At 46.7% G+C, this 15868-nt stretch overlaps 2 protein-coding genes across 3 annotated transcripts in view; one reads left to right on the top strand and one right to left on the bottom strand.

Moving 5' to 3' along the window:
- Window positions 1-10965, top strand: part of PIGL (phosphatidylinositol glycan anchor biosynthesis class L) — a 62034-nt gene extending 51069 nt beyond the window's left edge. The window contains exons 5-7 of one of the 2 annotated variants that reach the window (XM_056331523.1): window positions 3647-3678; window positions 9121-9254; window positions 10380-10965. In XM_056331523.1, coding sequence (XP_056187498.1) covers window positions 3647-3678; window positions 9121-9254; window positions 10380-10478 — 265 coding nt within the window. In that variant the 3' untranslated portion in view covers window positions 10479-10965. Of the gene's footprint in view, window positions 1-2838; window positions 2933-3646; window positions 3679-9120; window positions 9255-10379 lie in introns of those variants that run through there. The other variant, XM_056331529.1, reaches the window with a different exon arrangement.
- A 1144-nt stretch (window positions 10966-12109) lies between these two features.
- CENPV (centromere protein V) lies at window positions 12110-15518 on the bottom strand. Its single transcript, XM_056331540.1, has 5 exons — window positions 15216-15518; window positions 14090-14188; window positions 13240-13309; window positions 12730-12844; window positions 12110-12370 (listed from the first exon to the last, which is right to left on the bottom strand). The coding sequence occupies exons 1-5, from the start codon at window positions 15464-15466 to the stop codon at window positions 12246-12248; spliced, it is 660 nt and encodes a 219-aa protein (XP_056187515.1). The 5' UTR covers window positions 15467-15518; the 3' UTR covers window positions 12110-12245.
- Between the last annotated feature and the right edge of the window lie 350 nt (window positions 15519-15868).

Raw genomic sequence — 15868 nt, 5'->3', positions numbered from 1 at the left:
ACCAGCATTGCAGGGATTCCCCCCTAAAGCAGTTTTTTTCCAAAGAAACAGCCTCAAGGAATGTCCTTCCCAGCGTCATTAGGCTGCTAGCAGTGTGACTGGAGCAGTGACACTGCACATTCCTCTCCCAGACAGTGCAGGGACCAAAGCACAGAGCTGCAAAGCAGCTCTGTCAACTGGAAGATCTCTGAATCACCACCTTTTTTTCTGACTGGCAGAACCATCTTTTGCCACTGCAATGCAAGTGAGTACTGAGTGCCTGAATAGTGTTTTCAAAACTGCGTGTTGCTGCATGGTGTAGTTCAGGGTGCATGGAAATGGAACCAGAAAGTCCGGTTAGGGAGGGAGGAGGCATTCCAGATAACAAACATTCAACATCTGGCAAGTATATCCTTCTAATGTCTCTGTGATTCCTAGGAGACTGGCTGTTCTTCCTCCTTCACATCTGTTTCATCAGATTAATTGGGCAGATTAGAGGTTAGGATCCTAAATGGAGCCCCAATGCATCTTTAAGACATCCATTCTTTGCCATGCTCTTAAAAACTGTATTTCCCCAGTGCTGTACAACAGCCAGCACAGTCAGTTCAGTGAAGGGTTTTGCCTTTGGCACGGGATATTATTTGGAGAGTGAAGTCATTGATTTCAGTGAACAATTTCTCATCAAACAGTACATCATCAAAACTGTAATCCACCCACCAGGGTGTCAGTCCTGCTTCTACCCCAGAGGAGTTCTGTTTTCCCCAAGACCGGTTTCAGCTCTGTCCTGACTTAGTCCTTCTTGCCATTCGGGGGAAGATACCAGTGGTCGTTGCCTCTTAGGAGCTCGTCCATTGGCTTTGCTGACATCTTTTCCTAAGGAAGACTAAGTAAAGACAGGGAACTTGGGAGCGAGCTCAGTCCTGCAGTTTGCAGGGTAAGGGTTATTGGACCATTTTAGGTTTTCTGCTGAGCAGAGGTAGCTGATAGCTACAGACAGCAATAGCTTTCAAAGCAGCTGGTCCTTGAAGTAAGAGCTGGTGCTGAGTCCTTGCAGTGCAGAAATGGTGGGTGCCTTCAGATATCTCACAGCCTTTTCAAGTTCTTCATTGCAGAGGGTCTCACTTTCCTTCAAATGTGGATCTGAACCTACCACGGGCATAATAAAGAGGGTGCATTGAGAGGTGCCCTGTAATCGGCTGGCCTCTGACACTTGGTGGGTGGGTAGGAACAAGACACCTTAAATCACTTTGTGTTTAAAAAGAATTTATAAAAAGTCTCTCTGGAAAAAAACACGTGGAAAAAGCTCCTGAAAAAGAGCCTGTTTGTTTGACTTTTTGAGGATTTTATGCCAAACTCTTTCATTTCACCCAAACCACAGCAAGTCCAATCTATAAAACAACATTCCCAAAATGGCAACAACAGAGAGCCGCAACCTCTCCCCTACTTGGAAGTGTCCCACAGAGGCAGCTCCAGCAGGGTGGAGATGGGAGTGAGAAGAGTGATTTGGGAGAGGATTGGCTAGTTTTATGAACGTGTGCAGGAGGTAGAGTTCTGTGTTTCTTTCTCTCTCTCTGCAACCACAGTTCATTGCCATCTCTTGCCTGAGAAATACAAAGCAAGGCTGCAACTCCTCTGCAGCGTTACAGCTGGGTGGAGCCCGTTCCCATAGCTCTGCACTGAGCCGTGCTGAGTACTGAAGCATTTGGCTCAGGACAAAAAAGGATGAGGAGAGAATCCGTTTCTTCATGCCTGTTCTTCCAGATCAGTGACAGGTCTGCCTGGCAGCAGCCTTGGAGGACCTTTCAGTAACCAAAATAGTTTCTATCTTCCTGAACCTTTATACAAGCACAAACTCCTTAATTTGCTGCTGAATCAAACTTTCCTTCCCTGCTGAAGATGCTCTCTGCTCTTGCTGAAACATTTCCATACAAACTGGATCTCTCCTTGCTTCTGTTTCTAGTGGCCAGGAATGGTTATTACTAGTTCCCTCTTGGAGCAGCTCTTCACATCCTTCAATTTGCTGTCAGTTAGAGCTTTGAAGGTCCCTCCGTGGCAGAGCAGCACACCCAGAGCAGACGCTAGGACTTTGGATAGTTAGCCAAATTTCACAACCACTGTTTTATCTCTCCAAGCTTGTTTTAAAAAGTTCCCACCCTGCTAGCTTTACCAAGTGCTGAATCACTTCTTTGGGTGGCCAGATTCTAGTTGTGGGGGAAGAAACCACTGGCAGAAGAGCAGAGCAAACATTAATGGAGATACTTAAATCTTCCTCCTCCCCACTGCCCCTGAAAAGTTGCTGGTGATGTTTACAAGGCAACATTTAACAATCTTTGTCAAAACAGTGGGACTTGAGTAGCAGGGTAGAAGGTGGCCAAGTCAGTATTGTAAGGCCATTGTTTAGTAGAAAATGGTATTGCTTGCAGATCTTTGGCTCTGGAGAAGAGGAGACCATTGGCAGAAGAATCTAGTTAAGGCATATGTCTTCTGGTTGCTGTTTGAGTTCTGCCATGACCTGCATTTCTGGCTTGACTTTTGCTTTGAATTGCTTTGGGTATTCATTACTCCGTGCTTCCTATTTTGTCTACACCTGTGTAGCTAATCCTTTTCCTTGAACTTAACCAATAGCTAGAGATAATCCTAGTTTGAAAGTGACTGGAGAAACATAACAGTTTACATATAATGCATATTTCATCCTGGTTGATTTACACATGAACTGTCACATTGTCCTTCATTAAATACACCACTATGAGATGATAACAATCTCTTTAAATATTACACAGGGTTAAATAACTTTTTTTTATTTCCTTTCTCCTTTTGGCAAATGTTCCATTGTTTGGATATTTTTTTTCTCATGGACAGCAATGCTGGGTATGGGACAGCCCTGAGTGCCACCTGCTGGAGACCTGCTTCCTCCCCTCCCTACAGTGGGCCAAATCTGGAGGCGATGCAAATGGTGATGTGCATAAGTGCTCTGAAGCCATGAACGGCAGGCTAGAGCAGGAAAACCAAGAGAATTAAAAAGGAATTTAAGCTCGTACCCTATGATGCCTTCACCATATCAGGGTCATTTGCTTACAATTCTTGATGGAAGTACCACCATGTTCACATTTCCTGCGCTGGTCCCCTCGTTCTGTTTCAAAGGGACGCGTTTTTGCTACAGAGACTTACCAGGACAAAGTCAGGAAGAGATCAAAGTCTTAGTGAGCAAAAGTCAAAGCAGCTTCTTTCTAAGCCAGTGCCAGCATGGGTTAGAAAGAAAGAAGCTGGTCCTCAAACAGGAGCTGCTGCTGAGGCAATATCCCCTGGTCAGCAGACAGAAGGCTGTAAAGAGTCAGGACTCTCAAAGGTGAATAGCCTTTGGCAGCCTCTTGCAGTTTCCCTTAGTGCAATATGAGAAGTTTGAGGGCAAGTTGGATTTATGGAGCTTATTTGTGCTGTGTTCCAGCAGCCAGGATGAGGAAAGTAATGGCAGAATTGTGTGGGGAATAAGGCTTACCACTGCCTGACGTGTGCATCCACTGTTGGCTCCTGAACTTTCTTATAAGATCAGCCATTGTAAATGTGTATATTAAGAGAAGAGGTTGATTTAGCATACAAGGTTTATACCTGTAAAATCAGGATTTGAATTAACTTCATTATTTACCCCCATGTATCTCTTCATTCACAGGAACCTGCATTCAGAGCGGAGGTTACCTGAAGGTATGTCATGTTATCCATGATCCTGCAGGCATTAGGCGATAGTTTGCATGAATGTTCTGCCCAGGGTTTCATCTGCCCAACTCAATTTCTATTTGCAATGCAAATGAAACCGGCAGCTGAACTCTTCCTTGCCCTTTTATCTCCCTGCAGTTTTTTACCAGCTACAGTCACTTTCCAGTCCTTTGGAGTTGTCCTGTCTCAGTCATGTGATTCAGCGTCTGGTCTGCACCTTTTGCTGTCTTGCATGAATAGGATTGCTACTTCCAGGTCTCCCAGCTCAGTCCCTGAGTTTTTGGTCACAACTTACAAGCCACCTTTTTTGTTGTTGTTGTGTGACAGGGGCCTTAGAAATCATTACTAGCTCAGCCAAAAATGGTTGCATGTACCTACGTAAGTTTCCTTCAGAATGTGGTCAGTATGGGAAAGGTGTCTGAAATTTGCACTGGCACAATAAATGTTGGAGTGGCTTCTATCACCTTTACGGGTGAGCAAGTATCTGAGAAACTCTCTATACAAGTAGAGAAAAGGAAGAAGCAAAGTAGAAAAGCAGGTTGCTCCTGACCCCCTTTTCTAGCTGCTGTCCCAGAGTAGATCTGCAACTCTTTATCTCTAGCAAACAGTGCCTGACTCAAGGACAACTTTATGGAACTAGTTTAAGCACAAAGCTGTCAGTTGTTAGGACAGAGCATGGCAAGGCATCTCAACCAGGCCCACCCAGTCAACCTCCTGCTCCCTCAGCAGTTACCCAGACTGTGTTTCTTTAATGCTAATCCCTGAATCATTGTAGGATTTAAATGTGTCACAGCAAATCAATTTTAATACCCTTCTAGCACCAAGTTGCAGAGCAAGATCTGATGAAGAGAGCATGAGCCAAGATGGAAGAATGCCCTTTAACTGAGTTCTGACTCCCACCTACGAAAGAGGAGTATTAATGCCAACTTCTTCCCTAGGACCTTTGCTTTGTTCAGCTTTGGGATGCAGCAAAGAGCTCTGTGTGTGGTGTGTGCAGTACAGAGAAAGAACAAGGAACTGCAGTGGCAGATGTCACTGCAAGATGTCAGGCCTTATCTAGATGAACCACCCTCATGTGCTGTTTGTGCAGGTTTGTTAGGTATACTATGGTCCTGAATATGGGCCATGCCTCAGATTGGTTCAGGTTTGAAACAGACCCATGTATAGACAACATTTCCATTTCTCTAGCAGCACCAAGAGACTCCTGAAGCTTTGTGAAAGCCTTGCTGCTCTGATTACATCACATCTGACATGACCTACAAACACCAAAGGAACGGGGAGCTCCCATGCTGCTGCTTACGCTAAGCCCTTCCAAATATAGTTCCAGTCTCATTGAAATTCCCAGTATTTATAATTTGATCTGGCAGGCATGCAGGGCTGTGCATCAGAGGGGCTTAATGAAACAAGAGTGGTGCTGGGATTGAGGCTATCTGGATAGAGCTGAAAGGCATGTTGAGGCCATGGAAATGTGCTGCTCTCCTGTTGGTAAGAGGGAACTATTTGTGGGTGAACCTCTGTAAGCCCATGTGATCAGGGAATCCACAGAAAATCTCTCTGCAAATGCAAAAGCCAGCTAAGCCTTGCATTGCCTCAGTGATATGCAAATGAGCACCCTAAATATCCTGCTTTGCTTTCTAATGCCTTTAGCCAGCATAAACACAACAGGCTTTTTATAATCTGTAATCAAGTTCTCCAGCCCAGGCTCAAGCACATAGGCTTGTTTCAAGAAGCTGAGACAGCTGCTGGATATGCATCCACCCCTACTACTGGCCCCATCCAGCTACAACCAGTGCTTTTCCAAAAGAACTGGTGTACTAATGTCTGTCAGGAGCAGTGCAAGCCCTTAGCACACATAGGTCTGCTAAGAATCTTCTCGTTCTAAACATACTTGCTGCATAAGTGATTTGGAAGAGGAAAGCCAAGCCGAACAGGCTGCAGGCTTCACGCACTTCTATTCTAGGCCTAATCCACTAGCTATATTGATCTTGCCCTTTCTGCCAGCCTAGGGAGGTTGTATTACACTGTTAATCCCATCCTGCCCAGGTCACAGTCCCAACAGGCTCTGAAAAGCTTCACCTGCTGGTGTCACAGGAGTGGACTCATCAATGGCAGCACTACTCTTACCCTGCTTGGCAGGGAGCAGCCTGTTTCTCTGAACCCTTTTCCATCTCTCCCTGGACTGTACATTCCTTCCCTCCTTCATTTCATCTCACGTTCCCATGTGGAGCAGCCTTTGCTGTCAGCATGTAGAGATCCTTGTCGTGTCACTAACACAGAAGACTCTTACAGTGCCCTTCATTTTGTGAGGCTTGAATGCCGTTGCTTCGCCTGATTTGACCGGTGGGGCCCAGGAGGTCAGACTGCTCAATACTGAAATAACTTAGTTAGTGTGAGCCCTTATTGCTGAGCTTTGGGGAACAAAAGGGTGTAACTGCTGCATGAATTAATATTTCTTAGGGGAAAAAATTATGAGGAAAGGTAGAGCACATTTTGTTAACAGAGCAGCCTAGGTTTCAGACATCAGTGGTGGGTAACCCTACACCAAGCCTCTCTTCCCATCGTTTAGAGTAGGCATTGCTAGGGTCTGTTAACAACTATCCAGGAAAGGAAAGACCCGTTGTCCCATGTTTGCTCTAGCCCTGTCCTCCCCAGTAAGCACTGAAAAGCAAGCAGGTGGTCGGGGCAGATGCTGACTACAAGAGCAAGGGGATCCATACCTGCTCTTTTCCTCTGCTGTTGCCATAGTGCAGCACCATACTAATTCTTTTATCTGAAACTACCCGCCAACGGATTGGGCTTGCTGAGCAGCCCAGAGGATCTCTGCAGAGAAAAGGGGGGAAGAGTGGTTCCCCTGCTCATGCACATCACAAGTTTGCTTCCAAGTTTGCTACATGGAAACAAGGAATGTCTTCAGTGGGAGTAAAAGAACTGTCAGGGCACTCCTGCGTGTAACTGCGAGACACTTGTTGCTGTAGAGCATCCTTTGCAATAGCAAGCTGTAATGGCAGCTAAACAGTAACTGCTCTGTCATTTGTCCAGGTGGACCGTGAGCAAGCCCGGGGCTCGGGCTCGCAGTCGGGAAGTGGCCCAGGCCATGCTGGTCACACAGCTGCCTGCAGTCCCGCACATCCGAGGGACCTGCTGCAGGGAGCTTGGCAGAGCCATCGGTCCTTCCAGATGGCATTGCACAGCTGCTGCTCTGCAGGGACGGGCACGGTGACCTGGCGAGGGTTGGATGGCTGAGGCTGTAGTAGGGCGGGAGTAGGGCCGTGGTACTGACGGAGTTAATACAGGAGAGCCTTCAGTGCTGAGGGGTGCCCAAAGTGATCCTAACCTGGGCAGCCAGGGCAGCACTGCCCGCAGGGAAGGGGCTGCGGGTCCGGCCCCCTCTGCAGCTGGCGGACACCGCCACCTCCTGGCAGGCCCGGAGCGAATGGCCAGGAGGTTCAGGAGAGCTTTCCTTCCCGTTCCTGGCACAGCACAGACTCGTGTCAGCCTTTGGATGGATGGAAGTGCCAGTGATTTCCCTTGAGGCCTCTACCCCTGCCCATTGCTGCCCACAGCAGGAGAAAATAACTCCTTTGAATGCTCTGTCCACCCTGCTGGGGAGTTATGTCCCAGGATCAAAACAGAAAGAGGACTGGAAGGGGGAGCACGGTCCTGGAGCCCTCTGTGATACTAAAATAAAGAGTTAATGGTTTTGCCTTTGAGAGTGGAACAGGCCATTGAAAAGTTGGAACAAATTTTACATCCTTCTCTTCTCTTGAAGGAGAGAGACGAAAAATTAATTGAAAGATCCTGGAGATGTGCTGGAGGGAGTCCATCAGGGCTGCCGTGTCCTGGCATTGCAGGCTTTGGCTGGAATAAAAGCAAGATCTTTCTTCACAGTGAAATGAGTTAGCATCACTGGGAAGAGGCAAGGGACACAGATCACTTGAGAGAGGATTTGTGGAGGATCGTCCCACACAAGCTGTTTGCTCCTGAGTTCAATGTGTCACAGACCTCTGGCTGGGGAAGGAATGGTGCTGGTGGGGTGTCTTATGTACCATGCTCTACCTTGGAGATCTGGGGGAGCTTCTTCCCTTGTGTCTCCAGGAAATTCATTCACCGTAAGAGCAACAAGTTTTGCTTTCCTATCTCATGCTTGGTAGAGGCTAGACTGAAGGATTTACCAAATGTCCCTAGTAGGGAAGTTAGCAGCAGGTTGACTGTTCAGTTCCTTGTGGGATGAGGTTCCCAAGCATTAGCAGATCTGCACAGAAGGCTCCTAGCGGAGGCATCATCATTTCTCTCACTGAAACCCACCTCATGTAGTTATTCCTTTAGGAAAAAAATGTTTGCTTCTGCCCCTGTCCTGGAGAATTTTTTCTCTTAGTACACAAGTCCTGCCTACCTTTTAGGGCCAAGAGGTGTTTGAGCATCACCAGTTTGCTTTGTGCCCAGGACATAACAACTTAAGCAGCATTAGACGTGGGCACCGGCTTCACACACTAAAATGGTCCATGAGGCAGCTCTGTAGCAATTCAGCATTGTTCTTTGTCTCCTTTGTATAATTTCACTGCTTAAGGGTACACTGAAGAAAATCTTGTTGCAAATCTAATTGCGTATGTGACCACCTGTGTAAACTGTGACTTTGGCCTCTTCTGTCGAACTTTAATACAATGTCTGAAGTGTGGAGCATAATCACAGCAGCTTCCAAGCCCTAAGAAATCCCAAAGCAGCTCCCTTGAGAGCTACAGGCTCTTAATGGGACCATCAGTAGCTCTGAACTCATTAGTGAAGACAATTTAGCCATGGTAAAAAAAATAGCAATTAACTTTTGAGTTCAAGGGGCTCTTTAAACAGAAAAAAAATTCCACACCAGGAGAGACTTTATATGTTACCTTCATCTGCTTCATCACAAACATCTAAGCAATGAATTCTGGAACACTGTTAAAGTGTAACTGCTGCCTGAGTTAATATTTGATACAGCCATTCCTGAATCTTGTGAATATTTTTTTCTGTAGCTAAGAATTGAGTAGAAAGAGGCAATTTCATTTTTGTAGCTGAATCAGAGACTGCTGTTTTAAATTTCCATTATATGATACAGTGCCAGCATTAAGAGAGTCATCTGTGCTTTTCCCTTTGAGTCTAACTACATAGGAATAATTTAAATTATAAGCAAAAAAAATCCCAAACCCTCTGGTATTTGGAGCTAGCTTTGCTTTCCACACACCACATAGAGAACAAGAACCAGTACAGTCATACACAGGCACTGGGCACAAAGAGATCCTGGTAGAAGCATGAGCAGAAGTTGCTCCCCTTTTGCACAAAAAGGAGCCCCATGGCCAGCAAGACAGGGGAGCCTGCAAAGACCTGCTGTGCCTGGAGAGATAGGTACCTTACATGAATACTGTGGTTTTGAAATATTTATCCTCTTTCTCTGTCTAGGGTGCCATGTGCTCGTGCTTGAATCAGTAAATCTCTTCAGGAAGTACATCTCCATCCTGGATGTACCCTTTTCCTGCCTCCTGCCCAGAGATGTGCTCTTCGTACTCACAGAGGAGGAGACTGAACGAGCCAGGGTGAGATGTGCGGTACCAGCTTAACCTGTTTGAATAGCTCGTCGTCATTGTGAAGATTTGAGTCAGAAGTGTCATATCCACAGAGAACCTGATAAATAATTATATACATGGATTATAAATGTCACTGATGAATTATGTTTGAGGATTTTTAAAACATAAACGGATGAGGCAGGTTGCTTCATGTGCTGTGTGGCCAGCAAAACAGAGCTGAGCGTACCTGCAGCTCAAAGATCTTCAGTAGACACACACTGTGTCCTGGATGTACGATGTATTTCAGAGGAGACTGGATCTAACATAATATTCTGAGCATGTGAGTGGCCTGTCAAAAAGTGGCTTGACTGCATGCCAGGAACAGTGCCCTAGCTCTAACTGAAGATGGAGACAGCTTGTGAACCTGCAGTCCAAAGCTCTCTACAAGTTCCCTTCTCTACTGTGGGGTTTTTTTTTAACTGTTTTGCTGAATGATATCTCATATTTAGTCCAAAGTTCCCTATATCAGAATCTGATTTGATCTCCTTCCGTAACATGAAAACATTTGCCCAGCAAACAGTCTTGTTAATCCACAAATGACGGAACTTTCCTGCTTTTGAGGCTGCTAAATGGTAAGAGTTTCGTATAGAAACTGTTCTGATAAAGGTGGTGTTATTCCGTTGTATTTTTTGTCTCTGAAATCTGAGCTTTTTAAGCTGGTGCACTATAAATAGATTGTTTCAGTTGGCAATATATGATGGGAAGCAGCATGCAAAGTGTTCTCAGATGCACACCTATCAGGTTTCTGCTTCCCTAGCATGTGAACACCCAGGCGTGAGGTCACGTATGGAGGAGGAGTTACATGTGACAAAGAAACTGTCACAGCACCAACCTGCAGCTGATAATGTCCTTTCTAGCAGGACCCCTCTGAACACTAGGCAGCACACCACCAGCGACACAGGGGCAGACAGGCCTTTCCCTGCCCTTTGGCCCCATAAAGCAGGCAGCCTTCAACCTCCCCCTGCTTCTTCCCTGCTCACTGAAAACAGGCTGTCATACAAACTGGCAGTGAACTTCACAGGAGGTCTAGGAAACTGCCCCCAAATTAGGTGTGGAAGGTTCTTGTAATGCTTTTTCAACTATTTTTCCTTCTAGAGAGCCATGCAGTGTCATCGCAGCCAGCTCCTCTGGTTTCGCCACATCTATATGCTTTTCTCACGTTATATGATGGTCAATTCACTCCGCCTTCTGTAGAAGGGACATCGCTCACAACTTCAGGAGTAGAAGAATGAGTGAAAAAATGGCAAAGCCTGGCCCAGGACTAAAGAAAATTCACCCATTACATGCTCAAGAGGACAGAATTCTCTTTGTGTAGCACTCTTTCAGACTACAAAAAACAGGCTGTATGAACTTCCTTCTGAATATCTTGTTTCCTGATATATTGAGATGAACAGGGTTTAACAGCTACTCTATTTTCTCACTGTAGAAGCTTAAATAGGGTAAGAAATTACCTAATTAGGAGTTAAATGCAGGAATATTCTGCACTGGAGAAGATAATGGCACAAACTATTTTTCCCCAAGAGGATATAGCTGTGAGGACTGCTTGCCAACTATCTCTTGCTGCTTTTGTAAAATCTAAGATCATGCTATCTCCACAGATAAAACCAGAACCACAAGACCTGTCTTAGTCAGAACTTTGAAAAGCCAAAGCTTACGAATAAAACATCAGAAATCATACAAATTTCTCTGATTGCACTGATCTTTGCTGCTACTACTGCTTCTTTCATATACATGTCGCAAGCTCCAGCTTCACAGTGTCCCTCATGAAACATGAGCATTTCTTTTTGCTTCAGAACATGGGGCTCGAGATCAGCTCACAAGAGTCAAAACAGGATGTAAGAATGAGGTGCAAGAGACCCAGGCTGTAACCAGGTCTTTTATAGAACACATGTGGAGATAAAAATGGTAAGAGATGTTGCAAAAGCTGTTCCGCCTATGTAAAAAAAAAGTGCAAGAGTTAAAGATCCTCTCCCTTTATATTAAAAGGTAAGTGAGGCAGCTTTCAGTGGTTCCATTTCTTAGCCTATACAGAGATTTTACTAGTGATTTGGGTTTCTCTGGGGTCATGGTGGAGCAAAGTCAGCAATACTCAACATTTCTGTAGGCCTTTGCACTCATTCATGTGGGCTGACATCTACAGGAGGCACCTTTCCTGGATCTACACAGTGATTGCATAGTCAAGATCAGAGCCCAAATTGCCAGATCTCGATCTGTTGCCCTAAGCACATTCTTGTCCTCAAGACAACAAATGAACTCCTGGTTGTACTGAAGTACGTCCCCCTTGTTGTAAGAGTACAACGGTGTTGAACTCTGCTCCCTGGCCATGAGTCAGTGCCTAAGCATATGCCTACTCAGCCTTAAGACTGTGAGTAGGTCCAGGCTTAGGCAAAACAGTACTTAATCACATCAATAACTTCAGTGGCCCCTCTCCTGCATGCAGCAAAGCACCTGTGTAAATACTTTACTGAACCTGAGCCTACACTTCACTGAACTTGAGCCTATGCTTTACCGAACTTGAGCCTGCTAAGCTCTTTCAAATCCCATTTGGCTTTAAATCCATGGTCAATTAATTGAAGTCAATGGAGAAAAAACTGTAAGTTAGTATTGTGTCCTATGCAAAAGATTATCTTACATACAGCACATTTTTATAAGCCAGAGTTGAAACACAGGGAATATTCATACAAGCAAAGATTAGTTGGGGGGGGGGGGGGGGGGATGGGGGGGGGGGGTGTTGGTACTTGAGCTCAGCTAAGGACAGAGTATCAGAACAGCAGTCCTGGGGTAGTTTGTGGAACAGAGGTAGTTTGAAAACTGAAAGTCACAAATTAATGGGACAGGCAGCATAGAAAGATTTATTTAAGAAACAGAGAACAGAGAACAGTAATGTAGAGATTGATTTTGCCAATCGTCATCCAGGGAGGCCCAGACTACTGCTCCATGTTCAGCTGCTGGAGGGGTGTGTCAGGGTTTTGACATGTCTTTGATGGTCTTATGTTCCTTCACTGCCTTCTCCCATTCCTTGCCATTGATATCCTCTGTGATAATGCTCTGCACAGTGCCATCATCCAGACAATGGGGAGCTATTCCTGAAGAAAGACAGAATACATAGAAACCTGCTTGTCAGAGATAAAGCATGGGAGATGCCTGCACCACTGTGGATGGAGCATCTCGAGGAACAGTAAATGCTCAGCCCAGCTATGGCTGTAAGGCTGAGACGCCTAGATGAGAAAGCAGTCATGGGCAGAAACCCACATGTCATAGGGTAAGACTGTTTGTTATGGAGGAGCTGCAGGTTCAAACTGCAGTTCCACATGTTTAGCACTTTAGGGACAAACTCTTAAGATACAGGCTGCTCACTGCTGTCATGTTAGCATCCAATGGAGTCTTTATCCAAGGTTTGCTTGGTGGTTAACTTTGGTTACCACAGCTTACTCTTTCTACCTACCATAACCATCTGGATTAGAACGAGGAGTATAAAAGCTCTGTACACCACAGGTCTTGCAGAATGTGTGCTGGGCACAATGTGTGTTGAAGGTGTATGTTGTCAAATTATCAGCACCCTAAGCAAATGAAAAGCAATGTAAGTTTTCCACATTAATATATGTATTAGTTACTTTCTATGGGCCTGTAGCTAAATAATGTAAAATTTTAAATACCACCTTCATGTCTTTACTTGAGATAGTTCTGCATTCATGCTCCTTTTCTGAACCACTGTGCTTTGTATATACATGTGTCCATAACAGTCAAGCGTGACAACTGCAAGAGCTCTAATGTCAGGCTCAGCAAGTAAGATGCACTAACACACCCACACCAGATGGCATAAAATTCAGCCATTTCCCCCAAGCAGCCATAGACAAACAGGATAGAAAACTGGCTGCCACTTGCATGTTTGAGGATAACACTGGATTATATGGCTCGTGTTCATGGCCATGCTCTTACTGCATTCTTGCTCTACCTTCAGCAGCTTGAAACGCGACGCTGGGACAATGAAGTGTCGGTTCTGTTTCTTTGTGCAAATGCTGCAACTGTAAAAGAAAAAGCAGACCTTTCTAGAAACAGCAGACAAGTTGTAGTACAGCAATCAGATCTAGCATGGACTTCTTGACAACAGAAATTCCACTGACAGCTAAAATGGCTCCTGGTTAGCATCACAGAGGTAAGTGGCAGAATTGGACTCATGGCATCAGTCATGTTTGGGTAAGCACACCCATAGAACAGACTGACCCTACACAGGTACACCAATAAGGTATTCTCCCACACCAAACACACCATGACATTCTTTCTTCATATATTCAACAGACTAACAGGACAAACTTTAGCCCTGAGAAATCCATTTAATCTTTCAGACCAGACTTTGTCAATTTTGCCAGCTTAACTACCTTGCAAACAAGAAAGTAAAAGCAAACTAGTTGCAGGCAAAGGGGGATCACTAATGACATCAGACCATGTTGTAGTCTGAAGTACATGTGGTCAGAGAAGACCAAAAAAGGATTGGTGTGCTTTGAGCACACTGCACTTGGAGGAAAAATAAAGCAGATGGCTGAGCACCTGTATTCATTGGATCTCTCCTGACATTTACTGCGTGAGCATGGATGTGAGACCTGAACTCCTGCCTGGAGAATCGGTACCTGAATCACCAGCACTGATCACATACTAGATTAGAACATAATTAGGACTATGCCCTATGGAACAGCTCAGAGGATGTTCTGCAGTTACGTCATCTTCTTTACCTCTAAGGTATGGATTGGAAAAGCGTACGAGCTTATATTCATCTATAAGAATAGGGAACAAAGAACTCCACTCACTTGCAGTTAAAAACATGCAGATCTGCTGAAGCCCAGACCTCAAAGCGGACGGCTCCACAGTGACAGCCTCCTGTGTGTTTGACCAAACCTCTGTATTCACTGGAGAGAGAAACAAGAGAGGTTTTGTGATCATATTTCTTCTTTTTTTTCTTTTTTTTCTTTGTTTTGGGGGCCAAGATAACATAAGGCCGTAAACTACATTATTCAGTTATGCTTTGAGCAATTGCAGAACCCCAGAAAACATACCCGCTCAGATGTATTTTAATAAAAAGTGCCAGAATGAGGTAGAGAATGGCTTTTGTCCTCTGCAGCAATTGCTTCTATGGTTTAATTAAAATGGTGAGAAGGAAGAAATGAAGAGCAACAGTTAAGTAAAGTACATTCCGCATGCAATACAAAACATACGCTCCCTGCCACAGTCCAGGTCCAAATGCTGACCCAGGCATTAGCCGTGCACAACCCTACAGAAAACAAGTGGTATTATCACAAGATGACCCTCTTGGAACTGGGAACTGAATTTTCCCACAATTTTCCTACAACTGCTCCAGCACTACTAATACTCCTCCATTTAAAAGTTGGGAAAAGCTGAGAGAAGTGGATTCTACATATTATTTGAAACGCATTTTATTTTGTATTGTAACTGCAGAGGAACTTCAGGATTGAGGGATTTCTGAGCTTGTGCTTCTCCCTCTCCCCCAGGCCGCCTCCACAGCAACTGGGCAGCATCACCCCACGAGGTCAACCGCAAAATGCAAAGGAAAAACTTTTTTGTTTTCACTCCCCCAGACAGTTACTGATCGCAGCCCAGCGGTGCGGTGCTGTGCTGTGCTCAGGAGGAAGCCCGGGGACTGGGTGGAGATTGCGGAGCTGAGCCTCGCCGATCCCGCACGGCGGCCCCAAGGGCGTTTTTGAGGGGCAAGCCCTAGAACACGAGAAGCTTTAGCATGAAAAGCCGCTGTCTCGGTGGTGCGTGCGCCCCCCACCCCAGGCCCTGCAGCTCTCCTGCAGCCCGTGGCGCCTGCTGTGCCGACGCTGCCGGGAGAACGAGGATGCCGGGGAAGGAGCCGCCGGGCCGGGCGGCCCAGCCGGGCAGCTGCGGGCAGCGCCGTCCCAGCCCCGTACTCACTAGGCGTCCAGCAGCAGCCGCGCCGCCTCCTCGCAGCTCAGCCGGTGCCGCTCCTGGAAGGCGGCCCAGCGCCCGCTCTGCGCCCCCAGATCGAAGGCGCCGGGGCCGGGGGACTGTGCCTGCGCCCCCGGGCCGCCGGGGGGTCTGCCCGCCGCCTTCCCTCGCCCCCGGCGGCTCCCGCCCGTGGGGGAGCTGGCGGCCGCGCTGCCCCGCCGGGGCCGCCGTGCGCTGCCCGCCGTGGCTCGCCCCATGCGCCGCCGAGCGCCGGTGCGCCGTGCCCGCCAGGGGGCGCCGTAGTGCCGCGGCACCACGCAGCGCCAGCGCGGGGGGGGGCGCCGGGGCCGTGTCAGCGGCGGCGCCGCGGCTGCTGGCCGGGATGGGGGCGGCGGCGGGGCGGTGGGCAGCGGGTGCGGGCAGGAACGGGGAATCACGGGAGAATCCCGCCCCACGCTGCTAGCCGCCTTACCCCGAGAGAAGCAGGCTCGCCTCTCCCCTGTAAAATCGCTTGTAACGGCAGAAATGCCAGGTACCCACAAGCACGAGCATGGGGGTTTCCTTTAATTATAAACGTACGATGCCTCACGTGCTCAAGGATGTCGAGGTGCTTTGCAGAACTGAGGTGCTGTTAAAAGTATATCGTGTCGCATCTCTGC

This window comes from Falco biarmicus, chromosome 1, assembly GCF_023638135.1.
Source record: "Falco biarmicus isolate bFalBia1 chromosome 1, bFalBia1.pri, whole genome shotgun sequence".
NCBI classification, from domain to species: domain Eukaryota; kingdom Metazoa; phylum Chordata; class Aves; order Falconiformes; family Falconidae; genus Falco; species Falco biarmicus.
The sequence above is the reverse complement of the archived record's forward strand: the minus strand, read 5'-3'. Positions and strand labels throughout refer to the sequence as shown.

Excerpts from the sequence above, each read along its gene's own strand:
- CENPV (XM_056331540.1), bottom strand. The coding sequence starts at position 15,466 with ATGGGGCGAGCCACGGCGGGCAGCGCACGGCGGCCCCGGCGGGGCAGC. Across the intron at positions 12,845-13,239 it reads CGCGTTTCAAGCTGCTGAAG|GGTGCTGATAATTTGACAAC; the intron begins GTAGAGCAAGAA and ends TCATTTGCTTAG. Across the intron at positions 12,371-12,729 it reads TTCTAATCCAGATGGTTATG|GAATAGCTCCCCATTGTCTG; the intron begins GTAGGTAGAAAG and ends GTCTTTCTTCAG.